The sequence below is a fragment of the Rousettus aegyptiacus genome, unplaced genomic scaffold (assembly GCF_014176215.1).
Source record: "Rousettus aegyptiacus isolate mRouAeg1 unplaced genomic scaffold, mRouAeg1.p scaffold_m13_p_14, whole genome shotgun sequence".
In the NCBI taxonomy this organism is placed as follows: domain Eukaryota; kingdom Metazoa; phylum Chordata; class Mammalia; order Chiroptera; family Pteropodidae; genus Rousettus; species Rousettus aegyptiacus.
The window spans coordinates 51,822,381-51,846,491 of NW_023416289.1; the positions used below are offsets into that span (position 1 = coordinate 51,822,381).

A 24,111-nucleotide genomic window follows, 5' to 3' on the forward strand; every position below is an offset into this window, starting at 1 on the left:
CTTGGGCTCCCAGGTATCTACCTGGCTACCTCCCCTTTGAATGCTCCTGAGGCCACTCCTGGACTCCATTAATGGGCCCACCTGCCCCAGATGTTGGCACGGAGGAGTCAAACAAGAAGACCGGGACTCGGCAACCATCCCGGAGTCAGAAGGGACCCGGGCACCCAGGCTTGGACAACGCACTCCTAGACTGGTACATACCTGGACAAAGGGCAGTAGGGAGCTGGGCAGGGGCTCCAGAATTCTGCGGAAGGGTGGAGTGGCGAGTTTATTCATCTTTACAGCCCTTCGGATACTGGCCCACTTTGCAGAGGAGGCATCACAGGCTCAGAGAGGTTGAGGAACTTGCCCAAGCTCGCACAGCTGGGATCCAAACCTAGGTATGTCGTAGATCAGGCCTAGGCTTGGAACCCCTCCCTCCGCCTCTGTGGGACCTTCGGCGGCGAGACATAAAGAACAGCTGCTGTGCTGACCACGCCGCCCCCCCAATGGCTAACCCTTTTCTCCATCCCTGCTCCCTGGAAACTCATTGTCTCAGAGCCGATCCTATGGGGTCTCCGGGCCTCGATTTCCCCTTTGTGCGTGTGTTGGGGCAGGGCCTCCCCCTAGTAGCAAGGAAGAGGCAGAGACAAGAGGCGACGTGCAAAGGCCCTAGCCGCGGGTCTTCCCGGAAGCCCCCTCCCACCGCGCGCGGGCCGGGCGGGCAGGAATGGGGCTCGGCCCCTTTAAGGCCCGCCCGGGAACGCCCTTCCCGGATCAGCCGCCGGGAATCGCGAGTTTCGCCGCGTCCTCCCGGCTGTGCCCTCGCGGTGCCGCCGCCGCCCCGCGCAGCGGCCTGGGGAGAATGAGCCGCATCTACCAGGACAGCGCGCTCCGGAACAAGGCGGTGCGCAGCGCGCGGCTGCCCGGGGCCTGGGAGCCCGCCGCCCACCAGGGGTAGGCCCCGCCCGCGCCTCCCCGCACCCCACACACCCCCAGCACCCGCGGCCTCCACCCGCCCGCCCGCCCAGCTTGAGCCGGGGCACCCGGATCGGGGAGGGGGCGCCCGGGGCCGGGGCGCGGGCCGGAGAGAAGGCAGGGCGTGCCAAAGCTCCTCCAGCGCACGCCCCCCTGCGGGAGCGCACCCCCTAAGACACTGATCGGCTCGATACAACCTTTGCTGTCCCCGTACCCTCGGGAGGGGGTCGAGTCTCGACCCGCAAACGGAGCAGGAACGCGGCCGCTCGCTTCACGCCGACCTTGGTCTCCACCCCATCCCCGCGGCTGTAACCACACCGCTGTGGCTTCCTTCAGGCCTTTGCCCGGACTGCACCGCCCCCACCCCGCGCTCCAGAAGGGACACTGTCGTTCTGTGACCGGAACCGTGGGAGGGAGTCCGCCTGGGAGGGCAAGGCCTACCTGGAGGCCGCTGTGGGATCGCAGGGCCAGGCCTGCTCTCACAGGGGCGGAGGTTGTAAGAACAAATGGACCATTCTATTTGCAGTTAAAACACTGAAGAATTGAAGGGCTGAGGGAGTGGGCAGGGGCCAGTAAGTACTGCGGTTTGTCAACGTTTTGGCCCCATCCCTTTGGCTGTCCCCACCCCTCTCCCGTTTCTGTGGTTCCAGAGAAGGAAGCCCATCTGCTTTCATGAAAGCTGGCTTGGGGAAGTGAGGTCCAGCTCTTCTCACTGGGGACCCTGTGATCTTAGGCTGGCCACCCAGCTTGAGTCTGGTTTTTTCCACCCCTAAAGTGGCTATGAGAACAGGAATGTGAGAGTGCTTGCTTTAAAACAGGTGAAAAGGAGATACTTTATAGCAACTTAGACCCCTCCCCCCAGAAATTTGGTTAAAGAACTGAAATCCTTAATATTTAGTAAGCACTGAATAGTTTACCAAGCACCTTCTTGTTCTGATGTCGTCGTCATAGAAGCAGAGTGAGGCGCTGTTACTCTCCCATTTTGTAGATAAGACAGGCTCTGGTTAGAGCACCTCCTGCAGAAGGGGCCACGATGGGTCTTGTAGCTTGACATGGTCCCTCCTACTTTCTGAGCAGCACCCCAGCCTTTTGGACTCTCAAAGGCATGGAGGTTCATGTGGGAAGCACAGAGAAGGGGGCCGTTCAGTACTGGGCTTGCAGGGACCAGGTGAATAGGGGACACGCGTGAGACTTCCTTCTGTCCCAGTGCAGACTCTGACCTGGGCCGTCCAACCTGTGGTTCTTGCCTGAGGACTGGCAGAGCCAGCTGACCCCCCTTGTTCTCTCATCCTCAGGGGAAATGGCGTCCTGCTGGAGGGAGAACTGGTTGATGTATCTCGGCACAGCATCTCAGATGCCCATGGCAGGAAGGTGAGGATGCTTCCTTGGGGGCACCCACTGGCTTCACGGTCCTCACCTGCCAAGGCAGCTCCCTATGCTTGGTTCAGCCAGTGCCAAGACTTGGGGTTCAGCTCTTTTCTTGAGGGGCTCATGGGGCAGGTGGGAGGTCAGTCAGGATATGAGCAGCCAAAAGGGGTCACTTAGGGTTGTGCTGGGCAGCGGATAGATGGGAGGGTCTGGGTTTTTGCTGAGAAGACAGACCAGGCCCTGAGCCCAGGTGGTACATCTGGGGCCAGGTCTGAGAAGGTTGTGAGCAGGAGGGGGTGAGGTGGGTGGTTCAGGATGAAGGCTGTGGGTGCTGAGTGGGCTGGAAGGCCCTCGAAACAGGTCCTGTCACTAAATCCTGGAACAGGATGCTGGGGTTGGCAGGATGAGTGACTATTCTGGGAGGGCTGAGGGCCCAGACTCCTGTCCCCTGGTCCAGTGGTTCCCACTGCTTGTCCTCTTGTCCTGATTGACAAGGTCAGACCGGGGTATTGGCCTGTATGTGTCGGGGGTGAGCAGTGCTCTTCCCCTTTGGGGACCAGCTCTGTTCCTAGGAAGTCATGTGTACTTTGAATTTTTGGGGATTGAATTACTTTAAATGTACTGATGGAGTTTGCTGTTAGGAGCCTTGAAGTGACTCCATTTGCAAAGTTACAAATCTCTTGGCATGGGCTCGCTCATCTTTTAACATCACTGTGTGTGGCTGGGCATTTTGGAATGCTGGGTTTTTATGAAGCAAGTCACTGGTGAGGACCCGGGCCTTTATGTGTGGATGGGTGGGAGGAGGTTTGCTTTGTCCTGGGCCTTTGTTTCCAGTGTCAAGTCTACATGGTCGACACTGCCCCGGCTTTAGTTCCAGGCTTGCCCTCTCACTCTCCCGGGGTCACGCCCTTTATCACCACCCCATCTTAGTTGTCCAAGGACGCACCTGTGTTCACCATCCTGTCCTTCCTGCACGTCTTTCCCGAGGACCAGTTCTGAGTGTCCACGCCTCTTCTAAGGAGCTCCATTCCAATGTGCTGACCACCTTATCTCCTTGGTCTCCAGACGGAGCTCATCCAAACCCCCTTTCAAGGTGGGCCAGACTCCTGGTACCACTCAGGACCGGTTTCCCTGCACCCCGTGGGAACAGCCTCTGCTCCCAGTTGTGCACTAATTTCATGCCAAGAGATGCTTTGCCGTGCCCTCCTCTCCCTAGCACATGGATCAGTACGGTGGGCACACCCATGCAGAAGCCCTGCCATTCCTACCCGGAAAGCCCCCCAGTAATCCCACACTGATGTGGGGCTGGCCTTTCTGGATGGGCAGGGCACTCTCAACCCCTCTGCAAACTTGCCTCTCTGAGTGCCCCTTCCTGATGACAGTGCAGTAGCTCTCCCCAGCACTGGCCTCCAGACCTCCACCGTCTCTTCCTTCCCCTCCCGTAGGTAACTAGTGCCTGGTCCTGTTAGGCTCCACCTTGGCCATTTCTTCCCCTCCCTTCCCTTTCCTTCCTCTTTACATGTCCACTCACCTCGCACTGGCTGTCAGGAACTCAGCCTGTCCTGATAAGATCTGGCACCTGCCCCTCCTGCCTTCTGGCCACCTTCCACGCTCATCCCTGTCCTGCTGCCAACCTGTTTCCTGAAACACATCTCTGAGGGTCTCGCTGCTGCTCATAAACCTTTTAGGATTCCTCCTCGTTTGCCTAGTAAAATCCAAACTCCAAATGCCAACTCAAGGCCTGTCTCGAACCCATCCCTCTTCCATCCCCAGCCTAGGCTCTCACGAGGCCTCCATGGGCCTCGTGTTGCTCATACAGGCACACGGGGTCCCGACTTACACATACCTGTCCCAGATGTTTAACACTCTTCATACACCTGTTTCCATAGTTGCAGTTTTCTCCACCTCTGAGATGTCGCCTTCCCTGTTTCTCGTAGAAGGTGGTTTCCTCTTCTCCCATCCCTGGGAGCATTTCACCCACTCGCTGTGATTAGGACTGCTGGCACCCACGTTACAGCGCACTTCATGCTTTCTGTTGTGCTTGCGGCTTCGTTATCTCGTGGAACCCTTAGGACATTGCTGAAAGCAGACATTGTGTTTCCCAAGTGACAAGGGAAGCTGAGGCTAGGAGGATTTACCCCAGGTCCCATATCCGCTAGAAGAGGCACAGTGGCAGCCCTTACTCAGCCCCCACTCAGCGCCCTCTCAGCGCCTTTTCCAGCGTGCCTTAGCTGCATCCTGGTATTTGGGGCCCTTGGCACTTGGGTTATGGTTGTCTCTGTACTTTCTGTATTGGTTGTGTCGAGGCCTTGGGGTCCGTGGGCCCGCCCTTCCGTGGGTGTCTAGCATGGTTGGTTATGTGTGGCAGGTACGCTACTAAACACATCAACGAATGGACAAATGAATGAATGAATGAATATCGGAGTGGGGCATCTGCACAGCTTGACTATCTTTAGATCTGAGGTGGGGTTCGGGGTAGAGAGTGAGGCTGGGAAGGGCTGCAGTCGGGGCCCTATGGGGAGTATGCATGTTGAGAGTGGGGGTGTGGAGCAGCCCCCCTAACTCTCTCTCTGCCTGGCCCCCAGGAACGCTACTACGTGCTGTACATCCGGCCTAGTCGCATCCATCGTCGTAAGTTTGATCCCAAGGGAAATGAAATCGAGCCCAACTTCAGTGCCACCAGGAAGGTGAACACAGGCTTCCTCATGTCGTCCTACAGTAGGTGTCCTCTGCCCTTCCTCCCTCAGACCCTGCTACACGGTGGCCTTCCTTTGTCTCCAGGGCTCTTTTGGCTTCTCAGCATGGTTGGTCTTAAATTCATGAATGCCCATGAATGGCCTGAGGGCACTCTGGCTCAATTCCTGCCCCCCATTCACAGTCCCAGAGGCCTGGCCGGTCTTCCCAACTCCTGCCGACTGGCAGAACCGTCCATGAACCTGGCTCTGGGCTCTTAGCTGCCTTTGTGCAGAGCCCAGGCCAGGCCCCTGGTGGCCTCCACTTTCTTGATAAAATTTTCATTTGGTTCTTGGGCCCCTGGTGATTTCATTCCTCTTCCCGGTTTTGGCAGTGGAAGGACCTCTGCTATCTGTCCCAGTGTAAGGAGATTTTGAGGTTGAGTGGGAATCCATTCATCCCTCTCTCATTGTATTCATTCATGCTTTCAGTTGCTTGTTAATTTTCTGAACACTTACAGAGCATCTTCCGTGTGCCAGGCCCAGAGTCCATGCCTGTAACTCCTCTGCCTTGGGCTCCATGAGGAGTCCTTGCAGGTGCTCAGAGTCCTACCTGCAGGTGACTGTGAGCATGTAAAGCACTCTGCGCTCACCTGGCTCCTAAAAGGCCTTCCTTAAGTGCATGCTCTTACAGTGGGACTGATCCTCTTGTGCTGTGTGCCTGCAGAGGTGGATGCCAAGGGAGACACTGACAGACTGACGCCCGAGGCACTGAAGGAGCTGGTCAACAAGCCAGAGCTGCTTGCGCTGACAGAGAGCCTCACTCCTGCGCAGACGGTGGCATTCTGGATGCCTGAGTCAGAGATGGAGGCGCTGGAGCTGGAGCTGGGGGCTGGGGTACGGCTGAAAACTCGAGGCGACAGCCCCTTTCTGGGTGAGCAGTGCAGCCCTCAGTGACCTGATGTTCCCATGTGGCCTGCAGGGGCTCCGGGCCTCTGTCCAAGTCCCCCCCTCCTGCTTAGACCTCATGGGAGCAGGTGAGATCTGGCCTCTGTGGGAACATGACCCTTTGAGATTTATTTCCCGAAGTCTCAAGGCCAATAGCCTGGATACTCTGGATCCTGGGGTGCCAACCAATCCTGTGGCTCCTGTGGGTGGCCACTCCTGTCTGGTGCCTTGGCGTCTCACCCAGGGCCTCGGGGACCCCAGCAGAATGGGCCAGTCCCCACTATGTTTCCACCACAAGGAAAGAGGCCATTTGACTTCTTACCTTCTTTCAGATTCATTAGCCAAACTTGAGGCCGGAACAGTGACCAAGTGTAATTTCGCTGGTGATGGAAAGACAGGGGCATCCTGGACAGACAACATCATGGCCCAGAAGTCTTCAGAGCGGGCCTCGGCGGAGACTCGCGAGCAGGGGGACGGGGCAGAGGACGAGGAGTGGGTAGGTAAAGGGTGACAGCTGTGGACTTGTCATTGGTGAGGTTTATCTCTTGGCAGTTTTGTATTTGGTTTGTGGTTGGGTGCAGGACAAGGATGCAGCGGTTTTGGTGGAATTCCTTGGAATTCCCAAGAACATGTTAGCATCAGGAAAATTCCTTCAAGATGTGAAGGGTGACAACCTGGGGCCTCTCTTTTTGGTGGGTCCAAACTGCGCCAATCTACAAGAAGGCCCTCGAGATTTATAAAAGCAAGACATGGAAAGAATTGACAGCAGAGGAGACCCAATGAGATTTAACATCAAGTCTCCACACATTGTCACCTCGAGTGAATACGTTAGCCGTGCTGAGGCAGTTGAGCAGCTGAATGAGCAGTTTTTTTCTCCTTTGTTCTGGGCTCCCTGCCTAAAATGGCTGGAAATGGCTGACTTGGTCCTTAATAGTTTTTGTGTGTGTGTGTGCCAAGGATTAACCCCTAGTTTATCCTCAGCCTACTCACAGTTGATTTGTTTTTCTAGAGTATATTTCACCTCAAGATTTGAATTGATGTCAAAAGGCTGCAAATTGGACATTTAAAAACAAATTCACAGAAAAATGGGCTGTGTATTTAAGTGATGAAGATGATGATGTTTGCCAGAGAAAGCAGGGGCAGGTGGAGTACAGGGTCTAGATTGCTTTTTGTCTTCATAAAGTGAATCTTGGACTGAAAAAACAATTGGAGGTGCCAGGCCGGTGAGGCCATGGCAGGTGGCTGAGGGTCCTGCCGGTACCACTCAATCAAACCCTTTTTGTCCTACGACTTGTATGAAATGTGCTCTGTTCACGTCTCTTTACGTGGCCCCCAGGACGACTGAGTTTACGAGGAGATGGAGTGCCTCCAGGGCCAACCAGCGCTGCTGAGAATTTCTTGCATCAACTTCCATTCTGGAGCTGGAAGAAGCAGTCTGCCAGTCTTACCTGGTTCTTCCCTAGAGCCACCGTGGAACGCCATTTGAACGAGCTCTGCTGAGATCAAATCCAAGTCCACCACATTAGCAGTGGGGCCCCATGCTGTGACTCATGGAGGGTCCATCCCTGGATGTGAGTTCAGCCTCCCTGGACATTTTCATGATGGCCCTTGCCCTGAGTGGCAGCCTTGTTCCTGGACGCAGGTGGTGGGCGAGTTCCCCAGGGCCGGCAGGGGAACTGGACCTGGCCTTGGTGCAGAATTGGGGAACATCCCTCATTTTCATGCAGAATGGCTCAGAGCAGTTAGCGGGGCTCCTTCCTCTGTTCTTGTGCTTCCTGCTTTCCTTCACCCCCCCCCCCCCCCCCCCCCCCCAGCGCTGAGTGCGGTGATCTCTGTTCTCCTCCTGTTCAGGCCTCCTGTCCCTGTGCCCTTTTCTTCCCCGAGAACTGCCAGTTGTTTATTCCTCCCTCAGGTCTCTGCCGCCCTGGGGGTTCCTGCCTCCTCACCTCCCTGGCTGCTTTCCTGGGGCTGTTGCGCTCAGGGTTGGCTGGCTGGTCCCCATCTCTCAGGTGCACTCTACCAGGCCATGTTTTGGTAACACCTCTTTTGTTGTTGTTTTGTACCTTGAGGTCTTTTTACGAATGAGTAAATCTTTAGAAAAGGGTTCCTCTACACTGACTGGGTTATTGCCGGGTGTAAAGGGTCTTCAAGCTGAGCAAGAAATCTATGTGTCCTAAAAATGAGTAGGGACTCGGTGACACATAGGTCCTGCCTGCCTCAGAGAAAGAGGAGATGGTGGTGAACTAACAATTATTGAGACAAACAGCACTGGGTGTTTTCTTTGGTAATAATTATAGCCACTGACTGATGAGCGCTTCTGGGTGCTAGTACTTGTGCTAAGCATTTGCAATATCTTACTTAATCGTCACTATAATACCATGAGGTACTGTGATTATTCCATTTTTTCCATATAACACTGAAACTCAGAGGCTCCATTGATCATGTATAGAGGAGAGAGCCGAGGCAGTCGGAGTTCAAGGCCCACATTCTTAACTACTGGATTATTCTGCTCCTACATATATACTACAGAGAAGAAAGGGGGCCTCAGAGATGTTAAGCAACTTGCCCAGAGTCACACAGCTAATAGGTGGCAGAGCCAAGATTCCAATCCAGAGCGTACAGAAGCAAAATTATTGCTCCTTCCCCATCCCCTGAACCCTTGGCCTACAGAAGGGCATTGGACAGAGGACCTAGGAGAGGTTCTGGCCCTGTGAACCAGGGTTATATCCCCAGACTTTAGGGAGCCTGCCTAAACCCTTGACTGCTGATCTGCTCAGGCTGAAATCAGTCCTGCAGTATCAGCAGTTGATCAGGTAATACTGTGCTTTCAACATTTATTATAATGGCTCTGACTTTGCTTTCTTACATGTTTGAGCCTGGGCTCAAACTGTAAGGCTTGGGACTCACACTTCATTTAAGCTAGAAGGTGCCTCTCTGGTGTCCTGCATTTGAAAGGGGCTGGCCCACTATTGAGCATGCTGGGACCTCAGCCATGGGGGTGGCCAAGGAAGTGGTTAAGCAGGAGGAGAACGGGGACACTGGCTGGGGGTAGAGGGACCACTGAGGGCATCCTGCTGCACAGAGCTCGGATGAGCAGGCCACCATTCCAAAGAAGGAGGCCCAGTGTGTCAATGGGGGTTGCCCTGGGCAACCAATGGGCTTGGTGTCTTATGTAAGGGCGGAGGAGGAGGGTATTCCTAGAAGGAAAAGGCCATTTAGCTAGAGCTCAGAGAATGAGTGGGAGCTGCAGTGTGTTTGAGATGAGGCTGGAGATCGGGCATGGCATCTTAAGCATGTTAAGTATTTTGGGACTTTATCTTTAACATCCAGGAAGCCAGTGATCCCAGGGAGAGTGAGAAGATCTGATTTGTAGATTTCAAAGATCAGTTGACAACAGAGAAACTGAAGACAATGGGCCCAACTAGGAGACTGTTGGCAGTTATTGGGGTGAGAGGCTAGAGTGGATTGGTCTATAGTGGTGACAGTGAAGATGGAAAGAAATTCAGGTAGGTAGAGAAAGAAATGGACTTTGCAGCAAGAGAACAGCACTAGCAAAGCAATGGAGGTGGGGAAGTGGCCTTTTCCTGGAATATTAATTTCTGTCTGTGGTTTTTATCATACTATGTCTACACATGACATTTGATAATCCTTTTTTAGTTGTATGATCACTTTCCATATTGCTATAGTCTTCATAAGCATTTTTATGATTCACTACCATTTAAAATAGCTCTACCATTGTCCAATTTTGGGGTAATTTATTGGTCCCCTTTCGGAGCTAATGTAATTAATGTGTCAAGAACTGTTGTGAATTATATAATCCCCTTAATCTCACCCACCCATCCATCTCCCTCTGTAGCCCCCTCCCCACTATATTTTTGGGTAATTTCCTTAGGGGTAGATTTCCAGGAATCAGATTACTGTGAATCTAGGAATTTTTCGTAAAGGTCTTGTTATATTGCCAATTGCTTTCCAAAAGGGTTGTTCTAAATTATAATTTGGCTAACAGTGTAGGAGAGGACCGTTTTCACGTGACACTTGCCAGAATTGGGTATGATAACATTTTTAAAATGGTATTTGATAAGGCGAAAATAATTTTAAAGTTAATACTTTAATTTTAATTTTCCCTTTCCCCCATTAATAGTGAGCTTAAACATTTTTTTATATTTGTTTCCTAGACGTATTTCCTCCTTCGTTACTCAGTTCCTTTCCCCATTTATCTCTTAGAGAGTAGGTCTTTTTCGTTTATCAGTCATGTATATTTTACATATAACTGCCCACTTTAACAACACCCTTTCTATTTTTTCCACTTTTAAAAATTGGTTTCACAAACAAAATCTTTATATAGACATATCTGATGACTTTTTGTGATTTTTACGGCTTCTAAGCTTATATTCTTCAGATGTTACTCAATTTCATTTTCTTCATTTGGTTATTATCTGGTTTTATATTTAACTTTAATCCACTCTGTCTTTTAATTTGTGGAAGGATATGAAGTGAGACAACTAAATTGCTTAATTTCAAATTGCTATTCAGTTATCCCAACAAATTCATTGAATTCCTTCCTGTTATGATGTCTCCTATATCACATATTAAATTATTTTACGCTTACATTATCAATTCTATTTCAATAAGTCTCCCTATACTGCCAATTTGAACTATCATAGCAGGATTTGATAGTTGGTAAACCTAGGTCTCCCACATTCTTTTTCTGTTTTAGAAGTTTCTTTGGTATTCCTTCTTAACATTTAAAATATTTTGTCACATTTCAGTGCATATTTACTGCCTTTGAATTTTTTTTTAATTAAAAAAATTCTGGCTATAAGAGTAAACATTTATTTTAGAAAAATTTTTAAAAGCATATATAATTCTATCATTTTTTAAATCACTTACATAGTGCTCAGTTATATACCACGTACGGCCCCAAGTGCTTGTAACTCCTTTTGTGTTCAAAACTGCCTGAACACATTTTTTTTTCATGTAGCAGAACCCCAGTTTTATAGTAAAGGAAACTGACATGATGCCAGTTTTACAGATGAAGACACTTTCCCAAGGTGCCTAGGCGGTCACCAGAGCCAGGGTTATAATCAGGACACTGTGGTTCCAGGCGCCTGTGTTGAACACCATGATACTGCCATTCCACCAGACACAATTACTCATATTTTCTGGTATCTACTTCCAGTTTTTACAAAGTGGGGTGTCCCTGTATGTACTTTGTGTAGTCTTTTCACTTACAGAGCTATCATGAACATTTCCCCATACCATCTTTCACAACATGTTTTTAAATAACTAATATTTCTCAGATGGATGTAGATCAATGCATTTAACAATTTCACATTGAAATAATTAGCTTGCTTCCCATTTTTCCCTGTAATAACATTGCTGAGATATACGTTCTTGCAACTAAATCTTTTCACACATCCATAATAGTTTTATTACACATTCTAAAACTAGAAACGCTGGGTCTAACATTCTATTTATTTTAAAGGCTTTCGATACATCTTGCCAGTCATTTGGGATAGGTGATTCCATTTTCCAGCTCTCTCTGCAATGTAGGGACGTCCATCCCGACTGTCATTAAAATAAAGCCTTTTCTTTTTTCTTTTTTTTTCTTTTCTTTTTCTTTTTTCTTTTTTTTCTTTTTTTTTTTTTTTTTTTTACCAATTTGAGATCGCTGGTACCTTTTAAATGGAATTGCATTAAAGATCCCTTGATTCCACCATTCACTAGGTACGGGGGCTGTAATACCGAAAAATAAAAATGACCTTAACGTGTCCCAACTGGGGAATGGCTAAATTAGCGTTCTGCAAGTGTTAAGGAGAAGGCAGGGCTGTATGGTTTATCGCTGACGGTGAGAAGTGAGGCTCTCGCTGGACTGTTTCTCTTTTTTGGATCTGCTTTGCGCCGGGCCCGGCTTTCTGCATCAAAGCGGTCGATCTGGGCAAAGGACATAGATCTGGGCTCGCGTCCTGGCCGGGCACTGACTGGCTTACAGATGCTGGCCGAGGTGACAGCCCTCCTCAGCCTCAGTGTTTGTGGGTCGGCACCAGCCCTGCGCCCACGAGCGCGCCGCGGGCCCTGGAGCTTTCTGCGCGGCGGGCTGGGAAGTCGGACTCTATGTCGTCGGGCCCGTGGGCACCAGGGGAAGTTTCCGCCGGCCATTTTCTGCAGTGCACCAACCGGAAGTGTCCTTGTTGTGGCGGAAGTTGATGCTTTCTGGAAGCCCCTGTTGTGAAGAGAGTCGAGGCTGGCCGAGATGATTCAGGCGATTATGGTTTTCAACAACCACGGGAAGCCGCGGCTGGTCCGCTTCTACCAGCGTTTCGTGAGTGCGGCCCAGCTTCGTTACGTCCCTTCAGGGCGCCCGCATCCCATTCCGTCCCTTAGGCCCCGACGGCGCACGCGGGTACCGCCTGCACCGTGCATACCCTCATGCTCCTTAAAGTCGGTCCGTTCTGCCCCACGCCCCCTGCTCTCTCTCACCCCCTTGTGGACCCTGGCATTTCTGTGCCATTTAGTGACACACATCCTCGGGTCACAGGGCGCTCGCTATTAGTGACCGGGCGGGGGCGTGCCTCATTGGGAACTTGAATGATTGAAGTCCCTTTAATCGCATTGGCTGTTAAACTGAATTTCACAGGAAAGAAGAAATATGCAGTTCAGAGTTTTTGCTTTAGCCAGAGGGTCTGAAAAAAGTGCTTTCTTGGAATAATTTCGTTTCAGTGTTGTGACTGCCTGGGGAATGGTTATCCTTCACTCTGTAGAGTTGCACAAAGTCAGTTTAAAAGTGGCAAATGATGAGAAATTATGCCTGCTGCTGCGTGAGAGCTTAATAAATGATAGTGCAAACTTGAATTTTCCTAAAGCGTTTCCCTGGAAAAACACAGACATAATTATTTGCCTCCTGCCTCCTAACGTTTCATTTTTTCGTGGCAAGGTTTCAAAATGTTACAGACATAGTTGTTGGGTTGGTGAAACCAAAGGAGGGAAAGAAATTTTATATTTAAGTGTTAACTCCACCTTTTTTACCCTTCTGTCTATTGACAAGTTAAACCTCTTTTAGACTTTATTTCCTCTTATGTCAATTAGAAATGAAAAGAAAAAAACTACCCGTTTTCATTGAACTTTTTAAGGCTAGATTACATTTTAAGTAATCATATTGAGGTAAAAATATTAGCATTCAATATAACTACTCAGTTTGTATTTCGCGTGTAAATTTTTCTTTAAAAAAAAGTGTTATTGAGATATTTCACATACCATACAGTTCATGTATTTAAAATGTACAATTCAGTGGTTTTTAGTAGGTCCTCAAAGTTATGCAGCCATCACCATAATTAATTTTAGGACATTTTCCTTACCCCCCAAAAAAACTCCTACCCATTAGCAATTATTCTGTATCAAGTCCCCCAGTCCTGGGCAATCACTAATCTACTTTCCACCTAAATTCACCTGTTCTGGACATTTCATGTAAATAGAATCAAACAGTATATGGTATTTCATGGCTGGTTTGTTTCACTTAGTACAATATGTTTTCAAGGTTCATCCATGTCGTGGTGTGTGATTCTTCCTTTTTATTATGGAATTATGTAGTCCATTGCATAGATGTGCCACATTTTGATTGTCCATTCATCAGTTGATGTTTCTACCTGTGACTCTTGTGAGTAATGTTGCCGTGAACATCCATGTACAACTAGTTTTTGTGTGTACATGTGTTTTCATTTCTCTTAGTTAACTACCTGGAGGTACAGTTGCTGGATCACATGGTAACTTTATGGTGAACATTTTGAGGAACTGCCAAGCTGTTTTTCAAAGTGGCTGTACCATTTACATTCCTATCAGCAGTGTATAATAGTTCCACTTTCTCCACCTCCCTATTAAAATGTCTTTTAATCTTTTCGATTAAAGACATTTTAGTGGGTGTAAAGTTGTGGTTTTAATTTCTATTTTCCTAATGACTAGTGATGTTGAGCATCTTTTCATGTCCTTCTTGGCTATTTGTATCTCTTTGAAGAACATAGGATTTTTATAAGAACCAAATTAATTCAAGTGAAAATTACCTTGGAAACTGCAGAATACTGGAAGGTGTGAAGGATTATTAAAATAATAGAGGCATGTAAGCAATTGGTAGTTTACATTTTTGTTGAATTAGAAATTAGGTAGCCTCACTATTTCATACCACTTCTCCACTGACTTCTGCCACTCCCCCTAGAGTCTGATAAAAGGCTGTAGTTTGAAGGATGTTTATGTCAGTTTAAAAAACTGCTGATGCCTAGCATGTTTTTTACTTCCAAGTGTACAGTTAATCCTTTAACTCCTGGCATCTGTGAACTTTGTGAATTCTTTAAATGAAAACCAGGAAAGTAGTGATTGATTTACTCAAACTTTCAGTGGCCAGTGATGAGCAAGTTTTTGTTCATCTATTCAGTAATTACTGAGAGCCAGTGTATGCCCATGTCAAGTCAAAGTTACAAAAAATAATTTGTCCACAATGACATTTTCTCTGTTTTTTTCCTCTATTTCTTTTAAATAACTAACCATTTCAAACCTAAATTTAATGTGGTCAAAAGAAGGAGATTAACATTTCTTGCATCTTATTTTCTGACTCTTAGGGCAACTTCGATCTGAAGGTTTTCTTAAGCTTTGCTACTCAAAGTATGGTCTCCAGACCAGCAGCATTGGTATTATCTAGAAGCTTGTTAGAAACGGTCTCAGGACTTACCCCAGACCTACTAAATCAGAATCTGCATTTTAATAACATTCCCAGGTGATTCATTACACTTGGAGTTTTCAGAGCACCTGGTCTAAAGCTTTTAATTACTTTTGTAATGACTGGTTCTTGCTCCCATTCTTTTTTAGAAATACCTATATTACCAGTAGAAAAGATGGCAAATTTCATTTTTTAAAATATGCACATGATTACATCTTGACCTCCTTAAAGTGTTAGACCTATCTATTAACATTGTTATTTACCCTGGCATAGATGTTTTCTAGGGGAACACAAAGTATTTCAGGACCAGGTCTTTTAGTTATTCTTTGACCTCGCATCAGAGTTTATCATTTCTACTTTCCTTGGTTATTAACTATGAAGAAATACCAGCTTATTTTTCAGGATGGTGGTAATGGTTAGTGATGAGATTGGTAAATATATCATGATTCCTGTAACAGAGTCTTGTCACCCATTTTCCCCTACATTCCCCTTTTATTTTTTCTCTACTCATCATTTTTATCTTTTCTGGAAACTGGTACCAAATGTCCAGATCGTTCCCAGCTTGGAAGCACTTCTCACCCTGCCCATCTCCATCAATGGGATGTGTTTTCAGGCATCTCCGCTGATTCACTTCATTTCTTTTATTCCACAGCCAGAAGAAATTCAACAGCAGATTGTTCGAGAGACCTTCCACCTAGTTCTCAAGAGGGATGACAACATCTGTAACTTCTTGGAGGGTGGAAGGTAGATAAATAATCAGCTTCGGTTTTCTCCTTGTATCTCCCCTTTGGCCTTCATCGTTATTGTTTGGTCAGGCAGTATTCAAGTGTCAGGTTGTATCTGATGCAGCTTCAGCTAATCTTAGCGTGATTTATTGAGAGAGAGACTCAATTCTGTTTGGAAGCCAGTGAATGAGTGTGCTTCAGACATCACTCACTTAGACGTTTGGTTCCTGGAGAGATGGGCAGAAGGTGAGGTAAAGCAGCTTTAGGCACCACTGCCAGAATTGGTTGTGTTCACCTGGTAGAAATGGCCTATTGTTTGTCCTGTGCTCCTCCTTTCTATGGGGTCCATTGTCATTCCTTGGGACAGGGTTTCTCTTTGATATGTTTAATTAAGATATAGGCATTTAAATGTTTCCCATCTCCCACAGTTTGATTGGTGGCTCAGACTACAAACTGATTTATCGGCACTATGCTACCCTCTACTTTGTATTTTGTGTGGATTCATCAGAGAGTGAACTTGGGATCTTGGACCTCATCCAGGTATGTGTAGTCAGCTAATGATGGCAGCCACTTTAGAGAGTTTGCCCTGGATTTCTGAGTAACCATCCTGTAGGTCCTTTTGCCAGTCTCTTTATTGATGCTGGTAAAAGTTGCCAGATGTCCACTAGATGGTGCTGTAAGAAAGCTCCTTAGCAACCCTTAAAAACTTAGAGCTTTTGGATTCATTGGTTTCTACCCAGCCGTCTCACTGCCCTTGGTTTTCATGTCCGATTCTGGTACCAGTTCCAGTGTGTGTGTGTCCCCCTCACCTCAGCCACCAAGCAGTTAACTCAGTTCTCCGTGTACACTGGCCAGGTGTCCCGTAAACTTAACTCAATTCTGACAGTATCTATCTGGAGATAGACACCAAATGCAAGACCAGTATTTCTGACCAACTGGCTGTCAATCAGAGGTTCCCATGACTTCCTCCTTGGGTTTGATTAATTTGCTAAAGTAGCTTACAGAACTCTTGAGGAACATTTTAATTACTAGATTACCAGCTTATTATGAAGGGATGTAACACAAGAGCAACCAGATGGAAGAGATACGTAGAGCAAGGTATGGGGAAAGGGCATGAGGTTGCATGCCTCTCTAGGTGCACCTCCATTCTCTCTGAATCTCCCCATGTTCACCAACCCAGAAGCTCTCAGAACCCTGTCCTTTTGGGTTTTTATGGAGGCTTCTTTGGATTGGCACGATTAATTAAATCACTGGACATTGGTGATTGAGTCAATCTCCAACCCCTAACCCCTCTGCCCTCTCCAGAAATCTGAGGCTGGGACTGCAAGTTCCAACCCTCTACTCATTGTTGGTTTCCTCATCAACCACCATCCATAGGTGTTTTCCAAAAGTCACCTTATTAACATAAACAAAAGACACCTTTATTACTCAGGAAATTCCAAGGATATGGGAAGCCAGTTTCTTATAAATTACAATATTACATCATGTGTTGAAATTTTTTTCAACTATCAAACCAAATGATATTTAAAAATTTGTTTTCACTTGTAATTTTAGCCTAAAACAAAGTTGTTTTTGTTAGTCTCTGCAATCTCGACATAGGTAAACAAAATGATATTTAAAAATTTGTTTTCACTTGTAATTTTAGCCTAAAACAAAGTTGTTTTTGTTAGTCTCTGCAATCTCGACATAGGTAAACATGATTTTTGTTATGCTTTTGAAAATTAGAAATGGCTTATGAATTCTTTTTATTACTATAATGGAAACAGAGATCTGTAGGAACCCTAGCTTAGGAACCATTAATTTAGTACAGTTCCATCATTTTGTACATGTAATTCTAGGTGGGCTTCTTTTAAGTGACTTGAATAAGTTACTTAAGTAGTAAGCACTCAAGTAGAAGCTTGCATTAAAACTTAACAAAAAAAAACTTAATCAACAATTGAAAAAATCACAAAAAGGATTTTTTTAAAAATAAGATTTTTAAAAACCTAATGAACAATTACAGAAAACTAGCTATAAAATATAAACTGTACATGCTTACAGTTATATTTTATTTGGTTAAGATAAACTTAAAACTAAATTTCATATGTGTAGGGACAAATAAAGGGAAATTTCGAGTTTGTCTTTTCATTTCAGATACTCCAGACTTTTCTAAAAGGTAATGGTCTTAGAGCAGCTTTTAAATTTTATTTATTCATACCCATTCACATTCAGAAAATGATTTAAGCTGATTAATTAAAAATTTCATCCATCATATTCACTTGTTATACATAAATATATAAATAAGTAATGAAAGCATCTTAAAAAAAACCCCTCATCTCTAATATTTTTAAGTGCTTTCTTAACACCTGAGTCAGAGTGGACATTTAGAGTCAGTGAAGCATAATAGAAAGAGCTCAAGATCTAGAATCAGAAAACCTGGGTTGGAGTCATGTATCCACCATCTGCATATAGAGGTATTAGATTGTAGAATTCAATTGTGACAATGTACTTTATAGTACTGTAAACTATAGAATGCTGTAGAAATGTGCATATAATAAGCGTATTAGAAAATAAAGGAAATATAGTGATAATATGTTTTTTAATCGAGATGCAATTATTAGAGGAAATGCACTTCAGGTAGCTATATTAACAAGACAAAAAGAGGTATGTAACTTTCTAACGTAATGGACATATATTAAATATTTAATATGCATTGAATTTGGATAGATAAGTAAAAGGTGAAAATAATAGGAGTTCAGAGGTTTGATCTTTCAAAAGACAATAAAACAATTAGTCTAATATAAGGAGCATAAAAGAAATAGAAAACATCAAAATGTTTTTAGGGGGTGCTATGTATAGTTAGTTATATTACCAATATAATTGATAGTTGACTACAGAAAAATACCCAAAGAAAACACACTTAATCCAATATTGGGAGGAAAAAAGAAAGATTTTTTTAAAAAACTGACTTCCTGATCTACTAAAAATTTTTTTAGTGTTGAAGTACACTAAAACCTCTATACTACAAAACTTATTTTTTAAATCCAATAAAAACTCATACTAAAGTTTATTTTACAGAGTAAATGAGTTGTAATACAGAATCATCTCAAAAAGAAAATGTTACTCAAATATTGAGTATTAGTATTGATTTACATTATTAAATAAAATCTTAGCCAATAATCAGTTGGACCAAGAAGTCACAAAACCTGGCCCTTGTTTCTGACTCTCTTAAGTGTGGCTTTAAACAGATCATTTAAGCTTTGTTGGCTTTAAGGTTTTTGTTTTATGTTCTGTTCTTCTGAATGTATGTTTGTTTTGATTTATAAGTATATTAGATGTTATTTCCTAGCTCTAAAATTCTTTCTTCTTCAGGAATACTGCATGCTGGAAGACTTATTCATTGTGTCTAAGTAGTCTGTATCCCAAGGATACAAGTCAGTTTAACAAGGAAAATTTCCTAGACTCTATTACAGGAGTAAGAAAAATAGTGAACAAAATATATTGCATCAGTAGAAACTGAGAAAAATGATCCAAATTATATGCCTGAAATATTCTTAAATCGTAATAGGAAGCATTTTTGTTTGATTACTTAATGCATATTTATTTAGTATAAACTATTTATTGCCAAAGAAATAATACGTTTATGTGGTTCAAAATTCAAAAGATATGCCAAAACTAGTGAAAAATATATTTCTTCCCTCTATCCTGGTCACCTAGTTTATTTTCCTAGAAGTAGCCAATTTGAGACTTAAAACCAAAAGCCAGAGCCAGAGCCAGTGTTATCTCAGGGGAGAAATCTACATGCATTCATGCAAACAAGGTGTCTCTTACTATTTATTTCTATTTGGACAAACATTTGTAATGAATGATAAAAAAAGAAATGAAATAACATAGTAAAAGAAGAGGAAGACAAGGTATCACTGTAACATAGCCTGATTATGTCCGTAGAAAAAAAGAGCAAAAGTTATAACAAAAATATACTTGGTATGAGCAAAAATAGCAGAATGTGAGATAAACTCATCAAAACTAAATTTTCTATTTCTGTGAAAACAGAAAACTCATAATTAAAGGAATTTTACTTATAGTAGTGACAAAGGATATTTAGTGTTTGGGAAGTAACTTAGTATAGAATACTTGACATAGAGTCAAATAAAACTATAAAATCTTAAAGACATAAAGGAATACTTGAAATAAATGGAGCTGTAAGGCCTCCCTTTGTTGGGGAGAATCAAGCAAAAATGACAGTAGTAATTAATAGATTAAATGGGAAACCTGGTATAATTCCATCAGATCTTGCAAAGCTTGGTGAAGGGAAAATTTATCAGGAAAAATGAGTGGCAAAGAAATGCAAAAGTGTGTTTTGAGGGAGAAACAGTACTAGCCTTAAGAATATATAATATTTATAGATGAAATTATCTACCCAGAAAATCTAAAATGATCAACTGGAAAACAATTAGAACTAATAATAGAGTTTAATAAGGGGACAGGATATAAGTTTAATATGTAAAAATTAATAGATTCTCTTTAGCAATAATAAGTTAGAAAATACAATATTTAAAAGGACCCCACTCACAATAGCAAAAGAGATTCATAAGATACCTAGGAATAAATGTAAAAAATGTATAAAATTTATGTGAAGACTTTATATCTCTACTGGAACTATAAAAAAAGAGCAAAGTAAATAAGTAAAACATATCCTTTGCCAATTGGGAAAACTCTTTAAAATATAAGTATTTCTAGATTATAAATTACTGAAAACCCAATCAGAATCCCAGTAAGATTATTGTTGTTTTCTAAATTATTCCTGTTTATGTGAGACGTGTACAAAAAATGTGCAGACTATGCTGATACAGTTTAAAGAATGCCAATAAAATGAAACTATCCCTCCGATTAAGACACAGTACATTGCCAGTCCCTTCAAGGTCCTGTGTGCCCTGGGCTCATTGTATCCATCCTCAGACTTTCGAGTTCATCATTTCTTTCCTTTTCATTTAGCATGTGATGTATGTTCCCTAAATGATATTTTGCTTAGTTTGGAAAAACTGAGTGATAAGCACAAACTTAACTGTAAGGAAAAGGTGATTTGCCACTTTTCAGTGAAGAATCTTGAGAGAACATAAGCTGAACAGAGTGTCTGGGTCACTGTCCGGTTTTGGTGTCCCTGAGAGTTCATAAGAGACCCTCTGGGGAAGTCTGAGGGCAAGTGCATGTGGGTAAACCCTCAGAAGTTTAGAATGATTTGATATTTATAAAAAATGATATATTTTTTCCCAGCTTCATTGAGGCGTAACTGACATATAACATTGTGCAGATTTAAGGTGTACAGGGTGTTGATTTGATACCACTTGTATATTGCAGGATGGTGACCATTACAGCGTTACTTACTCCTCTTGCCGTGTCACATAATTACCACTTTTTTGCGTGTGTAGTGGGAATCATATTTTTCAGTAACTTAAAGTGCAACATCCATGCAAGCTAGAATGTTAGCTGTTTGGTGATCAGGGACCTGACATCATGAAAAGAAGTCTGTAAAGTCCCTAACTTTAAAAATGTGACCTTTTTCAAACTCTGTCCATTCCTCGCACTGAAATGTGACCCCCGCTCCCATTGCTCTTGATGTGTGGGTTTATAATCTTGCCACTCGTACTGAGCGTCTAGGTTTCTAAATACTTCTTTTCCTTGTTCCCAGTCTTGTAGCGTTCTTTATCAACTGAGCTAAATCAAGCTTAATACCCATTAATTTTCAAAATTTGACATTTTAGTCCTTGTTTTCAAAATTCAATTGATTCCATATTTAAGCAAGCTGGGGTTTGTCCCCTTCTATCTTGCCTTGCTGACGCATTTTTCTGTTTTTATCTTGTTCAGCAAATTTCATTAGCTTCACAGTTCCTGGGTTATAATAAGATGCGGCTGTTCTGCTCTCTGCCAAAGCTTTAGTTTGTGGGACCACTATTGGAGCAGCCATAGCTGAAGAGCTTCTCGTGTTCTTGGTGCCAACAGGGCAGCAACTTTGAGAACAGAATCTCCAGTGGCTGCAGCTATCTTATTGTTTTCAACCATTTCCTTTTCTCACGGTTTTTGTCATTTCTCCCAACCTCCCAGCTGGAGCTTCTTGTGCATCCATTGCCGTGTTTCTGCCTCTCAGGAGAAGTGGACTGGCAATCCGGCTTAAACTTTTGCTAAATCTTCTTAACGTGTCCATTCTCTTTGTCTCTCAACCTACTATTCCTGCCTCAACCCCTATACCTGGGTCTTGATCATGAGCAGGAACGAGATCTGATCCACAGTTTTCTTTCCTTGCTTCTGGATCATGACTTCTGTTCCCTATTCTTGGAGCAAGACTTCTTCCACCCCCTGTGCCTCCACGATGTCACCTTTTGTGAGACCTGGATTTTGAGTGACTTCTGCCTCTTGATGACTTTTCTTTGCATTTATGTCTGTTCTCACCATTTTTGGATGAATTTAGTCACTCTCTTTTGAGAAGAAATTTTTGTCATTCCTTAGATTTGTGTTTCTTAGAAAATTTATTTTTAGATTCATGCCTTATTATTTTGCTGTCTGAGTCTGCAGCATCTTCAGTTCAGTCTCTTCATGTATTCGTATGCTTTTTGCTTCTGTTCTGGTTCCTTTGTTTTCTTTTTCTTGACCTTGATTGTGATCTTGAATAATGGTGTTTTGAGGCTCTAAGAGAAACAGATACATCTGACTGCTCTTTTTTGATCTCTGTCTGGGAGTGTCTTTTCTGAAACTATTCCATCTCATTATGTATCACTAGCCTATTTGAGAACCCAACTGTTATGGACTAAATTTTGTCCTCTAAAATTCGTGTGTCGAAGTTCTAACCAGCAACATGACTATCTGGAGATGGAGCCTTTAAGGAAGTAGGTTGATTACATGAGGTCATAAGGGTGGGGCCCCCATCCCATCCAGCTGGTGCTCTTATAACATGAGGAAGAGACACCAGAGATCATTCTTTCCATGTGCACAAAGCAAAGAAAGGCCCTTTGAGGACACAGGGAGAAAACGGCTGTCTGTGAATGAGGAGGAGAGCCCCCACCAGAATCTGATCCTGCCAGACCTTGATCTGGGACTTCTAGGCCCCAACACTGAGAGAAAATAAGTTTTGATTGTTTACGCCACATGGCCTGTGGTATTTTGTTATTGCAGCCCAAGCAGACTCATTGAGAGGGTAAAGGAAATTAATCCTCTTTAATGAAAACGGCCCCTTGACACGGTGCTGCCGAGAAATACAGTCTGCCTCTCTTCACATGTGCCCTGGGCATCTTAGTCCAGAGTCCTGGCTGCCTCCACTTGCTACTTTTAACAATACCAGCCACCCAGAAGGTGATTTCTACAGACTGAAATCTCTCTCACAAGACACCCAGGTGGCACAAAAGTGATCTGCCATTGCTTTTTAGTGTTTACATTTAGCTCATTAATTGCTATAAGGTATTTTTATGTCTGTATTCAGATAGGTAACTACTTTTATTTTTTTTCCCCAAAAGATAGTCATTTATCCCAATACTGTCAACTAGTTTATCTTTTCCCCACCAATTTAAAATACTAACTTTATCAAAAATCATATTTTCTTGGCTTGGGAGGCCACATGTGCAATGAAGTGTGCCCACCCCTAAACCTTCCAGAACAGGGAAGAGGGGGGGACTTCCACAATAGAGGGAGAGAAAGAGGATTTGGTGGCCCCAGGTGAGGGAGCTATAGGTATGGAGGCTACTTGGTGACAAGCTACAGTGATTTTTTTTCACAGCCTGCTATTGTCACCATGATTGGGGCTCTTCCTAGAGCATCTGAAAGTATTGCCATTAAAATCAAATTTTTACTCCAGTTTTCTCAACTTTGAAACCCAAAGTATCTGTGTCTCACTGTCTGTGTTTCACTAGGTTTCTCAACTGTGACTTTTCATGGTAACTTGTCTGAAACTCATTCTGCAGAATTTAAGACAATGGCAGTTTTTATCATGATTTGCCTTTGAACTTGATCTGTTGAAGTTCGCAATAAGTGGGAAACAATTTTCAGAGAATACATTTTTATTCAGAATTACACACAATTCTAGAACCATTATTGTTCATCATTAAAGCAAAAGCCCATCTTTGCTTTTTATAGAAAGTATGTACTTTATTTAAGACAGATAATGATGCAGTTTAATCTACCTTTGTCTTCATGTACAATAGGCTTTGTATGAATTTTAACCTTTTGAAAAAATTCCAAAACCAGTTTATGCCTTCGACAATAATGGAAATGATTTATCACAACCAGAAAAAAAATTATATTTTCTTACAAACGTGTCTGTTTCAGTATTTTGTATTCTGTCTCATCAACCCATACTTTTATCTTAGTATTACACTATTTTAATTAGCAAGGCTTTGCAGTGAATTTCGCAACTAGTAAGATTAGTCATTCCTTATTATTGTTGTTTTTCCAAACATTCTTAGCAGAGTATTCTTTCACATTTTATTTTCTTTAAGAACTTTAGACTTCGGCAGTTTCATTTTTTTTTTTTAAAGTTCTGTTGAGAACTTTTCTAAGTTCCACTCTTCTAAGTTCATTTTCTTGTTTTGAAATTAGAACATGAATTTTAAAAGAACATATACATGCAAGGACGAGCGAGAACAGAAGAGGAGACAATAGCATGAAATTTTTTGAAAATAAGACAATACGAAAGCCTGGTAATTGACTTGGCAAACCCAAGAAAGCCATATCCCGGGTCAGAGATAGAGAAGGCTGACAGCCAACCTGCTAT

General features: G+C 43.9%; 2 protein-coding genes and 1 pseudogene across 4 annotated transcripts in view; 2 read left to right on the plus strand and 1 right to left on the minus strand.

Annotated features, from left to right (window-relative positions):
* Positions 1 to 769: 769 nt before the first annotated feature.
* Positions 770 to 10,553, plus strand: ARPIN (actin related protein 2/3 complex inhibitor). 2 transcript variants are annotated; one of them, XM_016151596.2, is made up of 6 exons: positions 770 to 936; positions 2,253 to 2,328; positions 4,911 to 5,043; positions 5,725 to 5,931; positions 6,278 to 6,441; positions 7,282 to 10,553. In XM_016151596.2, exons 1-6 carry the CDS (start codon positions 845 to 847, stop codon positions 7,288 to 7,290), a joined length of 681 nt encoding a protein of 226 aa, XP_016007082.1. In that variant the 5' UTR covers positions 770 to 844; the 3' UTR covers positions 7,291 to 10,553. The 2 variants fall into 2 exon arrangements, with proteins under 2 accessions (XP_016007082.1, XP_036087843.1); XM_036231950.1 differs by lacking the exon at positions 770 to 936 and adding an exon at positions 1,066 to 1,529.
* Positions 10,554 to 10,790: 237 nt separating this feature from the next.
* Positions 10,791 to 24,111, plus strand: part of AP3S2 (adaptor related protein complex 3 subunit sigma 2) — a 42,464-nt gene continuing 29,143 nt past the window's right edge. Inside the window, exons 1-3 of one of the 2 annotated variants that reach the window (XM_016151601.2) lie at positions 11,596 to 12,267; positions 15,302 to 15,393; positions 15,803 to 15,914. In XM_016151601.2, the coding sequence (XP_016007087.1) occupies positions 12,199 to 12,267; positions 15,302 to 15,393; positions 15,803 to 15,914 (273 nt within the window). In that variant the 5' untranslated portion in view covers positions 11,596 to 12,198. Of the gene's footprint in view, positions 12,268 to 15,301; positions 15,394 to 15,802; positions 15,915 to 24,111 lie in introns of both variants that reach the window. The other variant, XM_016151603.2, reaches the window with a different exon arrangement.
* On the minus strand, positions 20,915 to 22,205 carry LOC118611420 (annotated as a pseudogene).